The sequence below is a fragment of the Hylobates moloch genome, unplaced genomic scaffold (genome assembly GCF_009828535.3).
Source record: "Hylobates moloch isolate HMO894 unplaced genomic scaffold, HMol_V3 SCAFFOLD_13, whole genome shotgun sequence".
Classification (NCBI taxonomy): Eukaryota; Metazoa; Chordata; class Mammalia; order Primates; family Hylobatidae; genus Hylobates; species Hylobates moloch.
Window position 1 is genome coordinate 35143583 of NW_026652288.1, and position 18017 is coordinate 35161599.

The 18017-nt window shown below is 44.2% G+C and overlaps 2 protein-coding genes across 2 annotated transcripts in view; one reads left to right on the forward strand and one right to left on the reverse strand.

The window, feature by feature from the left end:
• LOC116480610 (carcinoembryonic antigen-related cell adhesion molecule 1-like) overlaps positions 1-18017 on the reverse strand; it is a 1172951-nt gene that overhangs the window by 525817 nt on the left and 629117 nt on the right.
• On the forward strand, positions 2564-17315 carry CXCL17 (C-X-C motif chemokine ligand 17). The gene is made up of 4 exons (XM_032172814.2): positions 2564-2772; positions 11673-11753; positions 12463-12564; positions 16535-17315. Exons 1-4 carry the CDS (start codon positions 2694-2696, stop codon positions 16630-16632), a joined length of 360 nt encoding a protein of 119 aa, XP_032028705.1. The 5' UTR covers positions 2564-2693; the 3' UTR covers positions 16633-17315.

Sequence of the window (18017 nt, forward strand, 5' to 3'; positions counted from 1 at the left end):
TGGCATGTCCTCCTGGCTAATCCAGGGTGCTCAGGGCTCCCACTTCACTCTGAACGTCCTCTCTCCTATTGGAGCTCACCATGTCTGCACCTGCAGCAGCCAGGTAGCTGCACACTAATAGAAAATCCAGCAAGTCAGAAAACTTGATTTACTCCTGTAACTTTGAGGCTACTGACTGTGTTGTTGAACTAATCCTATAACTTCCCTGCACTTTAATTTCCATGTCTGTAAAGTGGGGCAGGTGGATTTGGTCACCCTAGGTGCAGCTGTATAGTGAGAGCTCCTCAGAGACAGCAGCACACCTGATCTCAGCATCCCCCGTCTAGCAAATACCAGGCACACACTAGGTGCTCAAAGTCTCACTGAATGTATGTGTGAATAAATGACTCTATGAGAGCCATGTGGATCATGGACAAAGTCAACAAATATTTTTGAACGTCTTTGAACGTCTACCAAGTACACTGTAGAAGAGGGAAATAAGTAACCCAGGCAGGGCGGTGTTTTCTCCTAACTTCCCCTGACCTCCTTCCTGGGGGAGGGAGGGCCTCTGTACATCAGAGAGACTCTTGACACAAATAATGTTCTTGAGATGCGTTATAAGAAGTTGTCGTGTTAACAAGAAAAAAGTCCATTTGTCTTGGGGGTGTTTTATATTAATAGACCTAACAGACCAGAAGCCCCCTCCAATGGGACACAGGATGCAACACCCACCCCAAGTGCATGGAGGGGAAACCAGATGGAGTGAATTGACAGGGAGCAGGACCTGGGAGAATAGGGGGGTAAAGAGACTGAGGCACCGGAGGAAGGTCTGAGGAGGAGCTCCCGGCCCCTGCGGTGGCCTCGGTGTGGACTGATGCAGAACTCAGCAGCGTAAGTAAAGTGTCCACACCAGGCTCCATTTGTACATGGGACGGTTTTTCAGTAAGATTTTCTTTCTGCTAATGGGCTACATTTTCGCACACTTTCTAATATATCAGGCCCAGTTAATGGGCTACAAAACCATCATTCCATTCAACAGTCATTTATAGAATACTCCCAAAGTGTCAGGCCCTGTGTAAGTTCAGGCAATACAAAAATGAACACGAACAGCTCCTGTCCTCTAAGATCCCCATCCAATGAGCTCCAGGGGCACCTCTCCTACAACACACCCCTGCTCTGCATGGCCCTCCTCTCTGCCCTCCACCAACCCAAATCCTCCCCGACCTCCAGCTCAAGTTCCACCCGACCAAGTCCCTCTCAGTCCCCCTGCACTCTTGCCACTTTGAGAGATGACTGCACTCATATCTCTAGGCTTTATGAAATGGATGTCATCTCCCTGGTTTTAGAATTTTCCAGAAAGAAGCCACATCAGTGATTTGCATCAGAACAAGCTTAGGCCCACCCTGAGTCTTCAACTTGGACACAGGCTCAGTCCTAGCAGTCCCTGGCCCCTGCAGTGCTTTATAAACACTGCAGTAGCAAAGTCCACAATCAACTCTGTGACAAGTCAACAGGCCGAGATAATTTGAAAACGTGGAGAAAAAAAAATGGTCAAACAAAATCAAAGAGCTTTGACTCATGCCTTTCCTCTTTCCTCCTCTCAGGGAAACAAAGTCACACCCCCTGCTCTCACTCCTGCCTGGAGGCTTCCAAAAAAGGGCCCCCTTGTTAGCCTTCCCTTCAGCTCCCATGAGTATCACCCAGCATTCAAGCCCAGCCTCTCCTCTCCCTTTGAGTACATTTCCTAAAGTCTCAAATAAATGTCAAGTTTAGTGAGTGCTGATATTCTATGCCCCTAATGTTAACTTCAAGTATTATTACCTTTCTTCTTTTGCCCTGGGCCATTTCCAAACAAGTGCTGGAGCCAGGCGCCCCAGCAGCTGGGCAAACACACTTCAGGGCTCCTTCCCTCCTATGGCTCCTGTTTCTCAAACCCTCTGGGACCTGCAGCTCTGGGGGTCTCTTCCGCCAACCCAGTTCCCTCCCCTTTAGACCAGAACAACTAAGCCATGGCCACCTTCCCGATGGACACACAAGGAGGCCTGGTGTCACCCACTGCTCCAGGGGCGGTGTTCTGGGCAGGGGAGCTGCCTCTTGTCCTGGATCCTGCTCTGCTGCCACCTTATGTGGCTGCAGAATTGGAGGGAATTGTGAACAGAGAGAGGACAGGGCAACTTCCCAGGCAACAACACTACTATTGCCGATATTTTGCCAAGGATGGGAGCAGGAGCACAGAGGGGAAACAGACCTTGTCAAAGTCTCTTCTACCAACACTTATACCCACTTTCCTGCCAAATATTCAGATAGAGAGGGTCATTGAAAGGTATAAGGAAATCCAAGCGAGAAAAAAAGATTTGAGGAAGAAATCATGAGGCATTGGGGTGTGAGGAGGCGGGAAAGAGTACAGGAGAGAACTGGCACGGCTGCCAAGTTATCAGTCACCTTCTTTTGTTCTTAAGAATGCTGAATTTCTTTTGTTTGACCAGTTTCACCTCCCAGATTCCCATAAAGCACATGGTCTAATCTGTTACCTAACAGCAAGACAGCGTCACCTCACCTGTTCTCGCCCTCGAATGGGAACGCTGGCCTGGGACTAAATCATAGACCGCCAGGCTGAGTACCCTGACCTGAGTCATCCCCAGCAATCAGGAGCCTCCAACAGGGAACCTTCCATTACACTCTTCAAGCAACTTACAGCTGCACCGACAGTTGCAATGAAAGTTCTAATCTCTTCCCTCCTCCTGTTGCTGCCACTAATGCTGATGTCCATGGTCTCTAGCAGCCTGAATCCAGGTAAACAAGACTCTATGAAGGGGAAAACGGGGGGAGGAAATGTGGCAAAATAGGCCACAGACACATCAAAATGCAGCTTCTCTTAGCTATGCGGGATTGGGGCAAGTGAGCCTTTCTCAATGCCAGTTTCCTCCTTTACCAAAAACAGCAAACTGTACTTACACCCAAACGATGTTGAGAGAGTTAAACGAGATTTTGTATGTGAAAATATCTGCAACTGGCCGGGTGCGGTGACTCACACCTGTAATCCCAGCACTTTGGGAGGTAGAGGCAGGGCAGATTACAAGGTCAGGAGATCGAGACCATCCTGGCTAACACGTGGAAACCCCATCTCTACTAAAAATACAAAAAATTAGCCAGGCCTGGTGGCACACACCTGTAGTCCCAGCTACTCAGGAGGCTGAGGATGGAGAATTGCTGGAACCCAGGAGGCGGAGGCTGCAGTGAGCCGAGATGGCACCACTGTACTCCAGCCTGGGTGACAGAGTGAGACTCTTGTCTCAAAAAAAAAAAAAAAAAGAGGAAAGAAAAGAAAATATCTGCAATTGTAGCTGATCCCCCTCACACACACACGTACGTATGTATGTATATACTAGCTCAACAAAGATTTGCTCCCATGCCTTCTCCCCCAACACTTTTCCAAAAGAGTAACATAATTCTCATGGCTAAATTTAATGATGGTGGTGGGAGGGTGTTGAAAGCAATGGTACCTTTATAGAAGATCAGGAAGTCCTTGCTTATATTCTTTACTGTGCACCAGAATGCCACCAACATGTCTTAATGCTATTTGCTGGTAACATAATAAACTAGAAAAAGTCTGTCACCAGGTAGTGTCCATATTTGAAGTTTTATCCATAGCAAGCCCTGCTATAACAGCTCACATTTTGGGAAGCCAACCTTACTTAGCTTAGGGGTTCCAAATCTGCTCCAGCTTTCACTATAAAGTGGGCCAGCCCTTCACAGAGCAACCACGCAGAAGAGACCTGATCCCCATGTACATTTCCACTTGTGAGCACCATCTCCCCAAAGGCCACTTTGAGGTGAAATGGCTTTGTTACATACTCAGCATCAACTTGGTCCTAAAATCAGGAGGTATTCTCCCTTCTCCACCCCAATTTCCAACATCCCCTCCTTTGTGGAGAGAGTGCTCCGGAAGCTGTTAAGCCCCATAGCCCTAGGGCCTAGACCACTATTCCGAAAGGGAAGACTTTTCTATCACTATGACAGACACCCAGGCTAGAGTCCTCTGCCTGGATTCAAAGCTCTAGCCCCAACCTGCCTTTCCAGTGTACCTCCCTCTACTCACTAAAAAATACTATTTCTCCACCCAAACTAACCTGTTTGCCCTTCCCTGAACAGGTCTTGTGTTTTTCCACCAGCTCAACTTTGCTCACACACCCAGCTCAAAACCACCTTCCCACAGCTTCCTTCAGTTCCTCCCACAGCCAGACATGTGGTCTCCCTCCTGAGAGCTGGCTTAGCCCTGCTGGACACTCTCTTCTTGCACTTATCATCTGCTGCCTTATATTGAGGGCCTTCATGTGCCTTTCCTGCCTCCACCCCCTGTCCTTCTAGGCTGCAAACTACTTGATGGCATAGACTGGTGCAGTTTCCATATCCCTCACGCTATCCAGCTCAGTACTCAGCAAACATGAGCTAACTGCAAGAATGCATCCTCAGGTTGCTAAATCAAACCAGGGCTTCATAGCAGCTCTACTGACATTTGGGCTGAACAGTTCCTTGAGGTGGGGGCTGTTCTGTGCATTGTGAGATGTTCAGCAGCATCCGCGTGGCCTCTCTCCACTACATGCCAATAGCAGCCTTCCCTCTCCCTCATCCAAACCCCTGTTATGGAAGCCAAAAATATCTCTAGACATTGCCAAATGTCCCCGGAGGGGGAACCACCCTCGGTCAACAACCACTGCTCTACACCAATAGTTCTCTGCATGGCCACACTTTTAGACTCACCTAGACCTTTACACTCAGCTTGGAAGTCAGGGGGACCTAGATGCTGGCTCTGCCACACACTTTGCAACCCTAGACAAGTCGCCTCACTTTTTTGAGTTTCAGTTTTATCATCTTAAAATGAAGAAAATACCACTTGTCACATACACTTGTGAAGATTAAATGATCCGCAGCGTGACCTAGAAAGGGTTTAATAAATGGACTGAGTAAAATTTCTAAGTCGCTCCTAAAGCACGAGGGTGAGGACTGGGGAAAGCTCCCTGCGCCACCAGGGGGCGCCATCACAAACGACGTCGGGTGGGTGGCGGCCGGGCTCAAGTCTTGTTTCCCAGCCAAGCAAAGTTTTGCAATGCTGGCCTGAGTCTGAGCCACTTAGTCGCTAAAGGAAATAATAGCTCCTCCAACCCCAAAATAAATCTCAGAATAAAGTCTAATCTTATTTTATCTCTTAATCACATACATTCTCAATATGCTTTTCACAGGGTTAAGGGAAATAGAAATAAGTGAGAATATATGAGGTCATTAGGAAATAAATTACTTATAATAACAGATTATTCATTAATTGTAATATTAATTATAAAATTACTTATAATATCAGACACATTAAGAACTCCTATATCACAAGCATCGTTCTAAGCACTTCACACTTATTATCTCATTTGTCCTCACAAATCTAATGCATTTCTTACTTTTTCTTACTTTTCATTTTTCAGACTTTGAAAAATACTGTAAAAATAGAGTTCCAGTACAGCCTTCATCCAATTGTTTTCAAACAATATCTTATGTAACCATAATACGATTATCAAAACCAAGAGATTAGCATTGATACCATAATATTAACTAATCTACAAATGTTCAAATCTTGCTAATCATCCCACTCATGTCCTTTTTCTGCTCCAGACTCCAATCTGGGATCCCACTGAATAAAATGTCAGATCTCCTAGGTCTCCTCCAACCTGGGAGAGTTTCTCAGTCTCTCTCTCTCTTTTGGGACCTTGACACTTTTGAAGAGTTCTAGCCAGTTGTTTTGTAGAATGCCCCCTGAATATGGGTTTGTCTGATATTTCCGGCTACGCATTTTGGGCAAGAATACTTCAGAAGTGATGTATCCTTCTCTGGACATCCCAGCAAGAGCCCCAGGATGTCGATATCTCTCATTACTGATGAAGTTCACTTTAAGCACTTGGTTCAGGTGGTGTCTGCCAGGTTTCTCTACTGTAAAGTTACTATTCATCTCATTGTAATTAATAAGTATCTTGTGGAGAGACACTTTGGAAATATGTAAATAGCCTGTTTCTTCTCATCATACTTTTTTTTCTTGTTATTCACCAGTTACAGCATCATCATACTTTTAACATTAACTTTTAGAATCTATGGATGATTGTTTCCTATAAAGAATTACTACTGTGGTGTTGGCCAAATAGTGATTTTCTACTTCCATTGTTCCCTCTACATTTATTTAATCGGAATTCTGCTATAAGAAAGAGTTATTTATTTTTCTTTTTCTTTTTTTTTTTTTTTTTTTTTGAGATAGAGTCTCGCTCTGTTGCCTAGGATGGAGTGCAGACGTGTGATCTTGGCTCACTGCCACCTCCACCTTCTGGGCTCAAGCGATCCTCCCACCTCAGCCTCCTGAGTAGCTGGGACTACAGGCACACACCACCATACCCGGCTAATTTTTGTATTTTTAGTAAAGATGGGGTTTTGTCATGTTAGCCAGGCTGGTCTCTAATACCTGGCCTCAAGTGATCCCCCCACTTTGGCCTCCCAAAGTGCTGGGATTACAGGTGTGAGCCACCATGCCTAGCCTCTTCTTCCTTATTTATTTATTTGTTCAGTTATTTATTTATATCAGCATGGACTCATGAGTATTTATGGGTTGGAATCCATTGCTATCATTATTTATTATGTTGCTCATATTGTCCCAAAATTGGCCATTGGGAGCTCCTTCTAGTTGGCTTCTGTGACCTTTAGACACATCTCCATCATTTTTTGAGCAATTCTTTACTTTCTGACACCACAAGAAGCTTCTGGCTCCTCTTTTGTTTTTCTGCCCCAGCCCTGGATCAGCTATTTTTCCTGGAAGCCCTAGTTCCTTTCATGGGAGAATGATATTTACAGACCATGGGCACTGACTGATAGGCCCATTGCTAGTAGGTGCTGGTGCTCCTAGGCCCTCTAGTGGTCAGAGCTGGGAAATAACACGCACGCACACTCGTGTAGAGTAGTCCCACTTAAATTGCAGTTTCAGTTACCCGCCAACAGTGGTCCAAAAATATTGTTATCTTGAGAAAGAAAGAGAGACAGAAACCACATTCACATCATTTTTATTACAGTATATATACGTGTGTGTGTGTGTGTGTGTGTATGTGTGTATATATATATATATATATTTTTTTACCAATACCCATATCGTATGGAGGTGGAGGCTTTTGTTTCCCAGACTGGAGTGCAGTGGTGCGATCTCGGCTCACTGCAAGCTCTGCCTCCTGGGTTCACGCCATTCTCCTGCCTCAGCCTCCCGAGTAGCTGGGACTAAAGGCATGCGCCACCACACCCGGCTAATTTTTTGTATTTTTAGTAGAGATGGGGTTTCACCGTGTTAGCCAGGATGGTCTCGATCTCCTGACCTCGTGATCCGCCTGCCTCGGCCTCCCAAAGTGCTGGGATTATAGGCATGAGCCCCCACACCTGGCCTATTACAGTATATTTTTAAAATTGTTCTATCTTATTAGTTATTGTTAATCTCTTACTGTGCCTAATTCATAAATTAGACTTTATCATAAGTGTATATGTGTAGAAAAAAATATATATATATAGGGTTTGGTACTATCTGAGACTTGAAGTATGTTGGGGGTCTTGGAATGCATCCCCTGTGGATAAGAGAGGACTACTGTACTATTATTAACCACATCTTACAAATTAGGAAAATGAGGCACAGAAAAGTTACACAACTTTGTCCAAAATCACAAAGCAAATATGTAGTGGATCTGGGAAATGAAAACAATGACAGATGCACCACAAATCCTAACTAGTGGAAGTAACTTCTTTACACATCCACATAAGCAGAAATCCACAAGCCCAATATTCCAGCATAGATGCTCTCTTTGGAAAATAACCAGAATTCCACAGCAATAACCACGATGATAACCATCATGTACTCAACACTCGCCTGGGCACTGGGCTCCCACAGCAGCTCACTTATTCCCAACAACTCTGCAAGGAGGATTTTACCATCCTCCTTTCACAAATCAGGGAATCAAGGATCATAGAAGCCAAGTGACTTGTCCAAGTCGACACAGTTAAGTGACAGAGCCAGTAGCTGACCCCAGGCCCATGTGGATATAAAGTGCATGCTTATGCCACTGTATCAGTGGTTCCCAAAACTGATTTTAGGTGGAAGGTAAATAAGCTTCTTTTTACTTTAATACTTATGTATTTTAATGTATGTTAGGAAAAAAACTAAGCATACATCAAACCTGTAATTTCACAGATAATATTGCATAGGATGAGGATGTTTTGCAAAATAAATTTGTTTAGAGAAAAAGTATAAAGTGGCCAGGCATAGTGTCTCATGCCTGCAATCCCAACACTTTGGGAGGCCAAGGGGAGCGGATCACTTGAGGTTAAGAGTTCAAGACCAGCCTGACCAACATGGTAAAACCTGCCTCTACTAAAAATACAAAAATTAGCCAGGCATGGTGGTGGGTGCCTGTAATCCCAGCTACTTGGGAGGCTGAGGAAGGAGAATCGCTTGAACCCGGGAGGTAGAGGTTGCAGTGTGCCAAGATCACAACACTGCACTCCAGCCTGGGCGACAGAGCGAGACTCCGTCTCAAAAAAAAAATAATAATTAATTAAATTAAAAAAAATTAAACATTAGTACAGCTCTTCTGAAAGCAATTCTTAACTTTTGACCCAGTAATTCCACTTTGGGAACTCTCTCCCAAGAAAATAATCTAAAATTTGGAAAACAGTTACAAGAACAAAGAAATTTACCAACATCTACAAAATAAAACTTTCTAAATATTCAGCAATGGGAAAGCAGTTAAATAATTTGGAACACATAATTATTGAGAGTACTATGCATTCATTAAAAATGTGTTATGAAGATGACACAGCAACATGCCTAAAAAGAGAATGTGTTTACCTGTTATGGTTATCACTATATTAATAAAAAGCATATGTAGGTAACAAATATGCCAAAATACCAACAGTCAGTAAGAATAATAATTTCTCTGTTTGTACTTTCAAAATTTTCTCCAACAGTTAAATTACATTTAGACTAAAAAAAAAAAACTTCAGAATTAAGGAATTCAATTAAATAATCTCTAGGATTTCCTTCGGGGTCTAATATTCTGTGGTTTTTCTCTGGAACTAGGAGTAGAGGTCAGGCAAGAGTAAAAATGTTAGAAAAGTTTAGATGGCAGGGGCTATGCCTGCTTAAATTACTTTGATAACACTCAAAACAGCACATGAGAACATTGGAAAAGCAGCCCTTGGGGAAATGACGCAACCCCCTCCATCTGTGTGGCAGAAGTCTGGGAAGCAGGAGGCCTGAATTGAACCATATGATCTCTAAGGGTCCTCTCCAAACAACTTATCCATCCACGTGTTGAACAAACATTTACCAAATGCCTACCATGTGTCAGGAACCACGTAGCTGAATGACTACGGAACCAGTGCTTCAGAGTCTAGTGAAGGAGAAAGATTTTATTTTAGTTTGCTAGGACTGCCATAACACAATACCACAGACTGGGTGGCATAAACAAGAGAAATTTATTCCTCTCAGTTCTGCAGGCTGGATATATGAAATCAGGGTGCCAGCACAGCTGGGTTCTGGCAAGGGTCCTCTTCCAGGTTGCAGACAGTGGACTTCTCCTCTTATCTTCAAGAGGTGGAAAGAGAATGAAAGAGCTCTCTAGGATCCCCTCTGCTTTTTTTTTTTTTTTTTTTTTTTAGACAAAGTCTTGCTTTGTTGCCCAGCTGGAGTGCAATGGTACGATCTCAGCTCACTGCAACCTTTGCCTCCCGGGTTCAAGCAATTCTCCTGCCTCAGTCTCCCGAGTAGCTGGGACTATAGGCGTGCGCCACCATGCCCGGCTCATTTTTGTGTTTTTAGTAAAGACAGGGTTTCACTATGTTGGCCAGGCTGGTCTCAAACTCCTGACATTGTGATCCACCCACTTCGGCCTCCCAAAGTGCTGAGATTATAGGCGTGAGCCACCGCACCCAGCCCAAATCTCCTTTTCTTATAAGGACACCAGCCAGACTGGCATAGGGCCCACCATAACAGCCTGATTTTAATCACCCCTTTAGAGGTCCTATCTCCATATACAGTCATTCTGAGGTACTGGGGGTTACGGATTCAACGTGTGAATTTTGGGAGACACAATACAGTCCATAAAAGATTTCAAACAACAACATTACAGTGCAATAACAACTGCATTCAACAACAATGGGAACCATATGAAGGTATAATTCATTCTGAAAGGAAATATCAGAAACTACCACAAAGGAAGTATCATCTGAGCCAAGTTCTTACTTGAGAATCTCAAGTCTATAATCCATCATCCTTGATTGTCTTAGGAATTTTTTTTTTTGGTGGGGGGGCCCGAGTCTCGCTCTGTCGCACAGGCTGGAGTACAGTGGTGCGATCTCAGCTCACTGCAACTTCCGCCTCCTGGGTTCAAGAGATTCTCCTGCCTCAGCCTCCCGAGTAGCTGGGACTACAGGCACCCGCCAACACGCCCACCTAATTTTTTGTATTTTTAGTAGAGATGGGGTTTCACCATGTTAGCCAGGATGGTCTTGATCTCCTGACCTCATGATCCGCCTGCCTCGGCCTCCCAAAGTGCTGGGATTCCAGGCATGAGCCACCGTGCCCGGCCTGTCATAGGAATATTTTAAGTATCAAAAAATGGAGATAAGACAGAATCAGAAAATAAAACAGGCTCGGATAGAGGCCAAAAGAAGAATGTATTTGTTCCAGAGGAACAAAGGTAAATACCATCGTTTAATAGTTGAACTGGGATTTTGGATTCAAATACAGCTACTTGGGGTTTGGGGTGGGTGTGGTGGCTCATGCCTATAATCACAGCACTTTGGGAGGCCAAGACGGGCAGATCACTTACGCCCATGAGCTCCATACCAACTTGGGCAACTTGGCGAAACCCTATCTTTACAAAAACTACAAAAAACTAGCCAGGAGTGGTGGTGCATGCCTGAAGCCTCAGCTACCCAGGAGGCCGATATGGGAGGACCAACCAAACCCAGGAGGTCAGGGCTGCAGTGAGCCGTGATTGCACCACTATACTCCAGCCTGGATGACAGAGTGAGACCCTGTCTCAAAAAACAAACAAACAAAAAACCCAGCAACTTGGAGGTCAAGGGAAAATCTTGATTTAAGGAATAATCTCCTCCTCGCTCTCACTCTTTTAAGTCATGAGGATTTTAATGTGAGGTATGGGGAGAGGGCAGGAGGTTTCGACAAACCCCTGCCTTTTATCCTGTCTTCCATCTAGAAGCCATTCTATCTCCACCTACCTTCAGCTAAGCTTTTCTCTAGGCCAGATTTTTTTAATCATTAAATTTTTGAATATGCTTATGTATAGGCCAGATTTTAAACCTCAATCCCTTATTGATTAAAATACCCCTCAGCTGGGCATAGTGGCTCACACCTATAATCCTAGCACTTTGGGAGGCCAAGGCAGGAGGATCACTGGAGCCCAAGAGTTCAAGACCAGCCTAGGCAACATAGCAAGACCCTATCTCAAAAATATAAATAAAAATAAAATATTCGTCTCTTGAAGTAACCTAGATTCTTGAAGTAAAAATGGAAAAATGGAACTGTGCTGACCTAGGTAGCACAATGCTGGGAAGATCATTTCTGTTCCCTTTCCAGTGTCTGGATGTGACCTGTTTCCTTCCGACAGGGGTCGCCAGAGGCCATAGGGACAGAGGCCAGGCTTCTAGGAGATGGCTCCAGGAAGGCGGCCAAGAATGTGAGTGCAAAGGTCAGTAACTCAGCATCAACAACAGCAATGGCATCACCATGACCCCAGCTCTCTCCCTTGGGCCCCTCTGAGACCAACGCAGATGTTATCTCAGCTGACCTCACCCATTCCCCTCTCCACAGCCTGCCACATGCAGCACCTGTGCCCACTTTCTTCCTGACTCTCAGGAAAGAACTGGACTTCTCCAAGGTCTAGGGGAAAGCCAGCCAAATATCAGGCTGCCCCCTGCCCTTTATCCTTTTCCTGAAGAACCCAGAGCTACCGTCCAAAAGGCTTTTTATTTTTTCCTGGCCTTCCAAAAGCTTCCTGAATCCTATTCTCAGCCTTATTTTACTCATAGGCAAGACCGAAAGCAGAGAGGCAAAATGGCTTCCCCAAGGGAAAGCAGCCACCGGAAAGCAGACACCCAAGCCTTACTCCTCATTCTTTGGAGTAATGACATTCTGATGCACCCTCCAAACCTGCCACCAAACCCTTGCCCAAACCCTTGCCCAAACCCTTGCCCAAACCTTGCCCAAAGTTGTCAGAGAAACAACTCAGAAATACTGGCATTCAAATAGCTGGATGGACACTGTTCTCTGTTGACCCCTTTTCCCACCCCACTGCAGTGGAAATGCAAGGCACAGAAGATGGCGATTAAAGCTCTGTCCTACTCCCTCCTATCAAATGTATTAACTCTCCCATCTAAGCAGCAATGCTGTTGTTCCAGATTGGTTCCTGAGAGCCCCGAGAAGAAAACTCATGACAGTGTCTGGGCTGCCAAAGAAGCAGTGCCCCTGTGATCATTTCAAGGGCAATATGAAGAAAACAAGTAAGTTTCCAAAGGATGATTTTCCTTATACCAGAGTCACTCCATGAAATCACTAGGGATGAAGCACGGTTGAGAATAGAAAAAAGAGGTGAAATTAAGACCAGGATAAGCACACAACTCAGCCCTTTCTACTCAATGTCAACTTGTCGGGAAATAGGAAGAGCAGGAAAAGCAGGATATAATTTTCCTGATACTGGAAAGGTTTAACCAAATTCTTAGATTTTAAAACCTCAGTTTACCAAAGTGAAGGTAGATGGGGCTGTTGGAGACCTGGTCATTAATCTCTGAAGATTACACCAGTGTCAGCATCAAACAGAATTTGACTCCTCCCCGGTCTAGCAGTTTTGTGTTTGTTATTTTGTTCTGTTTTTTGAGTAGGGGGTCTTGCTATGTTGTCCAGCTTGGTCTCAAACTCCTGGGCTCAAGTGATCCTCCCACCTCAGCCTCCCAAGGATCTGGGGTTAGAGGTACACATCACTACACCCAGTTTAGTCTACCAGTTTTTAGGTGTCATATAAAAAGTAAATTGGCAGCTGGGCACAGTGGCTCACGCCTGTAATTCCAGCACTGTGGGAGGCCGAGACAGGCGGATTGTTTGAGGCCAGGAGTTCAAGACCAGCCTGGCCAACACGGTGAAACCCCGTCTCTACTAAAAATATAAAAATTAGCTGGGCATAGTGGTGCACGCCTGTAATGCCAGCTACTCGGGAGGTTGAGGCACGAGAATTGCTTTAATCTGGGAGGCGGAGGTTGCAGAGAGTTGAGATCACGCCACTGCACTCCAGCCTGGGCGACAGAGTGAGACTGTCTCAAAAAAAAAAAAAAAAACTAAATTGGCAAATGTTAAACTGATTGATATTATGATATTATCAACAATGGGATATATCAGGATCCTTATACACTATTGACGGAAGTAAAATAAATTTGGCTGTATCAAAATTGTAAATGAGTATAATAACTTTAATCTAGTAATCTCACTTTAGGAAATCTCAACAATAGAATACTAGCATGGATGCTCAAAGATATAGGTACAAGAATATTAATTATAGCAGTATTTGTATTGACAAATAAATGGGGGAAATTTTCTCCAAAGCCAAATTGGGAAAAATTAATTACTGTCAAAAATAATTAGGTAAACCAGGGGCAGTGGCTCAGGCCTACAATCCTAGCTACTCAGGAGGCTGAGGCAGGAGGATCCAGTAAGCCAAGGAGCTCAAGACCAGCCTGGGCAACACAGCAACATCCTGTCTCTAAAATAAATATTATAATAATAATAATGAGATAAATCATTATGTGTTGGCTGGAGAGATATCAACAATATATTAATGAAAAAAAAAACGATGTAGAGACCCCCTATTTCACATCCTTCACTAACATAAGTTTCAGGTGGATTACAGATCTAAATTTGAAAGACAAATTTACAAGGAAATACAGGAGAATATATTCACAACCTTGAGGTATGAAAGCCTTTCTTAAACAAAATACAAAATGCACAAACCATAAAGTAAAAGAGTAAATAAATCTGACTTCACTGAGATTAAGAAATTTTGATCATCAAAAGAATAAAATGACAAGCTGCCAAGTAGGAGATGATATATGTAACATACACAACCTTCAAAGGATTAGTATTCAGAATACATATATAAGGAATTCCTACAGACCAGTGAGAGGAGGGCAGGAAATACAACAGATAAACGGGCAAAAATACTTGAATAGCCACTTCACAGATTATGAAACCCAAACAGCTAATAAACAGATGCAATGGCACTCAATCTTATTATTACAAGGAAAATGTGAATTAAAACTAAAGTGAGGCCAGGTGCAGTGGCTCATGCCTATAATTCCAGCACTTTGGGAGGCCAAGGCAGGGGGATCACCTGAGGTCAGGAGTTCGAGACCAGCCTGGCCAACATGGTGAAACCCCAGCTCTACTTAAAATACAAAAAAATTAGCCAGGCATGATGGTGCACATCTGTAATCCCAGCTACTTAGGAGGCTGAGGCAGGAGAATTATTTGAAACTGGGAGGCAGAGGCTGCAGTGAGCCAAGATCACGCCACTGCACTCCAGCCTGAACAACAGAGTGAGACTCCATCTCAAAAAAAAAAAAAAATGGGGAGAGACATAAACATTCAGACCATAATGTATACATAAAGTTTAAAAATGAGCAAAAATAAACTAAATTATTTAGGAATCTATACACATAGGTGGTATAATAAAGAAAAGAAAGTAAATAATTACTATAAAAGTCAGGATTATCACTGTGAGGGGGAGAGGAAGCAGTGATCAGGAAAGGAGGGGTGCTGTTGGCAATATTCTATTTCTTTCTTTTTTTTTTTTTTTTTTTTTTGAGATGGAGTTCTGCTCTTGTTGCCCAGGCTGGAGTGCAATGGCGCAATGGCGCAATCTTGGCTCACTGCAACCTCCGCCTCCCGGGTTCAAGTAATTCTCCTGCCTCAGCCTCCTCAGTAGCTGGGATTACAGGGATGCACCACCACGCCTGGCTACTTTTGTATTTTTAGTAAAGACAGATTTCTCCATGTTGGTCAGGCTGGTCTCGAACTCCTGACCTCAGGTGATCTGCCTGCCTCAGCCTCCCCTACTGCTGGGATTACAAGCGTGAGCCACCGTGCCCAGACACAATATTCTATTTCTAAGCCTAGGTAATAGTTTCATGAATATCTGCTTTGTAACTATTTGTTTAATTGCATGTATAAGTTTCTATCAACTTCTATAGAAATATAATACTTCGGCAATAATAGATTCAGTTTTTTTTTTTGGGGGGGGTGCGTGGTTGAGACAAGGTCTTGCTCTGTCACCCAGGCTGGAATGCAGTGGCATGATCACAGCTCACCTCCTGGGCTGAAACGTTCCTCCTGCCTCAGCCTCCCCAGCAGCTGGAACCACAGGTACACGCCACCATGCCCGGCTAATTTTTGTATTTTTTGTAGAGATAGGGTTTCCCCATGTTGCTCAGGCTGGTCTTTAACTCCTGGGCTCAAGCGATCTGCCCACCTCGGCCTCCCAAAGTGCTGAGATTACAGGCATAAGCCACTATGCCTGGCCAGATTTCTTAAAGGTGCAGACTAAGGCAATACGTATAGTATAATCTCATTTGTGTTTTTAAAATAAACCATGGTATTTATATACCAGAAGGTATGGAAAAATATGTAGCAAACTATTAACAGTGGTTAGCCCTGGAAAATGTGTTGTAGAGGCTGGGGTGGGAGGGGCGTTTTACTTTTTACTGGATTTTAAAAATTTTTTCCACTGAATGAGTCTTATTTTTATAATTTTTAAAACTCTCATAAAAATTAAATGTTGGCTGGGCACAGTGGCTCACACCTGTAATCCTAGCATTTTCGGAGGCCAAAGCGGGCAGATCACCTGAGGTCAGGAGTTCAAGACCAGCCTGGCCAACATGGTGAAACCCTGTCTCTACTAAAATACAAAAATTAGCCAGGCATGGTGGTGGGTGCCTGTAATTCCAGCTACTCGGGAGGCTGAGACAGAAGAATCGCTTGAATCTGGGAGACAGTGGTTGCAGTGAGCCGAGATCACACCACTGCACTCCAGCCTGGGCAACTAAGTGAGACTCCGTCTCAAAAAAAATTAAATGTTAAGGCGAGGCATGGTGGCTCATGCCTGTAATCCCAGCACTTTGGGAGGCCGAGGCAGGTGGATCACATGAGGTCAGCAGTTCCAGACCAGCCTGGCCAACGTGGTGAAACCCTGTCTCTACTGAAATACAAAAATGAGCCAGCCATGGTGGCAGGCACCTGTAGTCCCAGCTACTCGGGAGGCTGAGGCAGGAGAATCACTTGAACTCGGGAGGCAGAGGTTGCAGTGAGCTGAGATCGTGCCACTGCACTCCAGCCTGGAAGACAGAGCAAGACTCTGTCTCCAAAAAAAAAAAAAGAAATGTTAAAAATGTTTTTAACACTAGCCTCTCCCGTTTATTTGCACCCTAGGACACCAAAGGCACCACAGAAAGCCAAACAAGCATTCCAGAGCCTGCCAGCAATTTCTCAAACAATGTCAGCTAAGAAGCTTTGCTCTGCCTTTGTAGGAGCTCTGAGCGTCCACTCTTCCAATTAAACATTCTCAGTCAAGAAGACAGTGGGCACACCTACCAGACACTCTTCTTCTCCCACCTCACTCTCCCACTGTACCCCCCCCAAATCATTCCAGTGCTCTCAAAAAGCATGTTTCTCAAGATCATTTTGATTGTTGCTCTCTCTAGTGCCTTCTTCTCTCCTCAGTCTTATCTTGTGCCCTCCCCTTACCCAGGCTTAGGCTTAATTATCTGAAAGATTCCAGGAAACTGTAGCTTCCTAGCTGGTGTCATTTAACCTTAAATACAATCAGGAAAGTAGCAAACAGAAGTCAATAAATATTTTTAAATGTAACAGATCAAAATTGTTTCCTTCAAATGGGGCCTGCCAATTCACATCCAGATGACCCATTTTACCCTATTCACTATAGACTGAATCCAGATTCTACACATACTTATCCCCACCAAGACCCTCACTCTGTCTCCATTGGCCTACTTGTTTATCTTTCACTCATTCGACTAATCTTTCTGAGGTAAGAGCTAGGTGGGACAAAAAAAAAAAAAAGTATACCAATGAACCAGACATGATCTTATTAAAGATAATATAGGTTTAAAAAAAAAAAAACTTGGCACAGTTTCTTAGCACTTAGGCAGCCTTTGGTATTCATAACTACTATCATCACCGTTACCACTATCATTGTCAGTCATTATCTGTCATTGTCATCAGTGGTCACTGTCTTCTGTGAGTTTCCAATCTAGTACGGGATCATAGTTCAGGGCTAGAGAGATGGCATGGAGTATCTCAAATGCCATTCAGAAGGGCCTCAAGCTATAAAAAATGGGAGGGCATGACATTAGTTTTTAGCATGAAAGTTAAATGATCAGAGTGACAATATAAGGAAATTAAACTGGCAACCTGGCTGGGCGTGGTGGCTCACACCTGTAAGCCCAGCACTTTGGGAGGCCTGGGGGCAGGGGGCGGGGGCGGATCACTTAAGGTCAGGAGTTTGAGAGCAGCCTGGTCAACATGGCAAAACCCCATTTCTACTAAAAATACAAAAATTAGCCGGGCGTGGCAGTGTGCGCCTGTAGTCCCAGCTACTTGGGAGGCTGAGGCAGGAGAGTCGCTTGAACCCAGGAGGTGGAGGCTTCAGTGAGCCAAAATGGCACCACTGCACTCCAGCCTGGGCAACAGAGAAAGACTTGTCTCAATAAATAAATAATCTGGCAACCATTTGTAGGAATGAACAAAGAGGGAAATAATTATTACAACAACTACAGAGACTGCCCCCTGAATGACGCTTTCCTCAAACATCAAAAGGAGAGAGAAAAAAGGAACACTCATCCAGCATCTGGCTTCTGTCATCCCAGATGACAGGGAGGCCTCAATTGGGATGTTT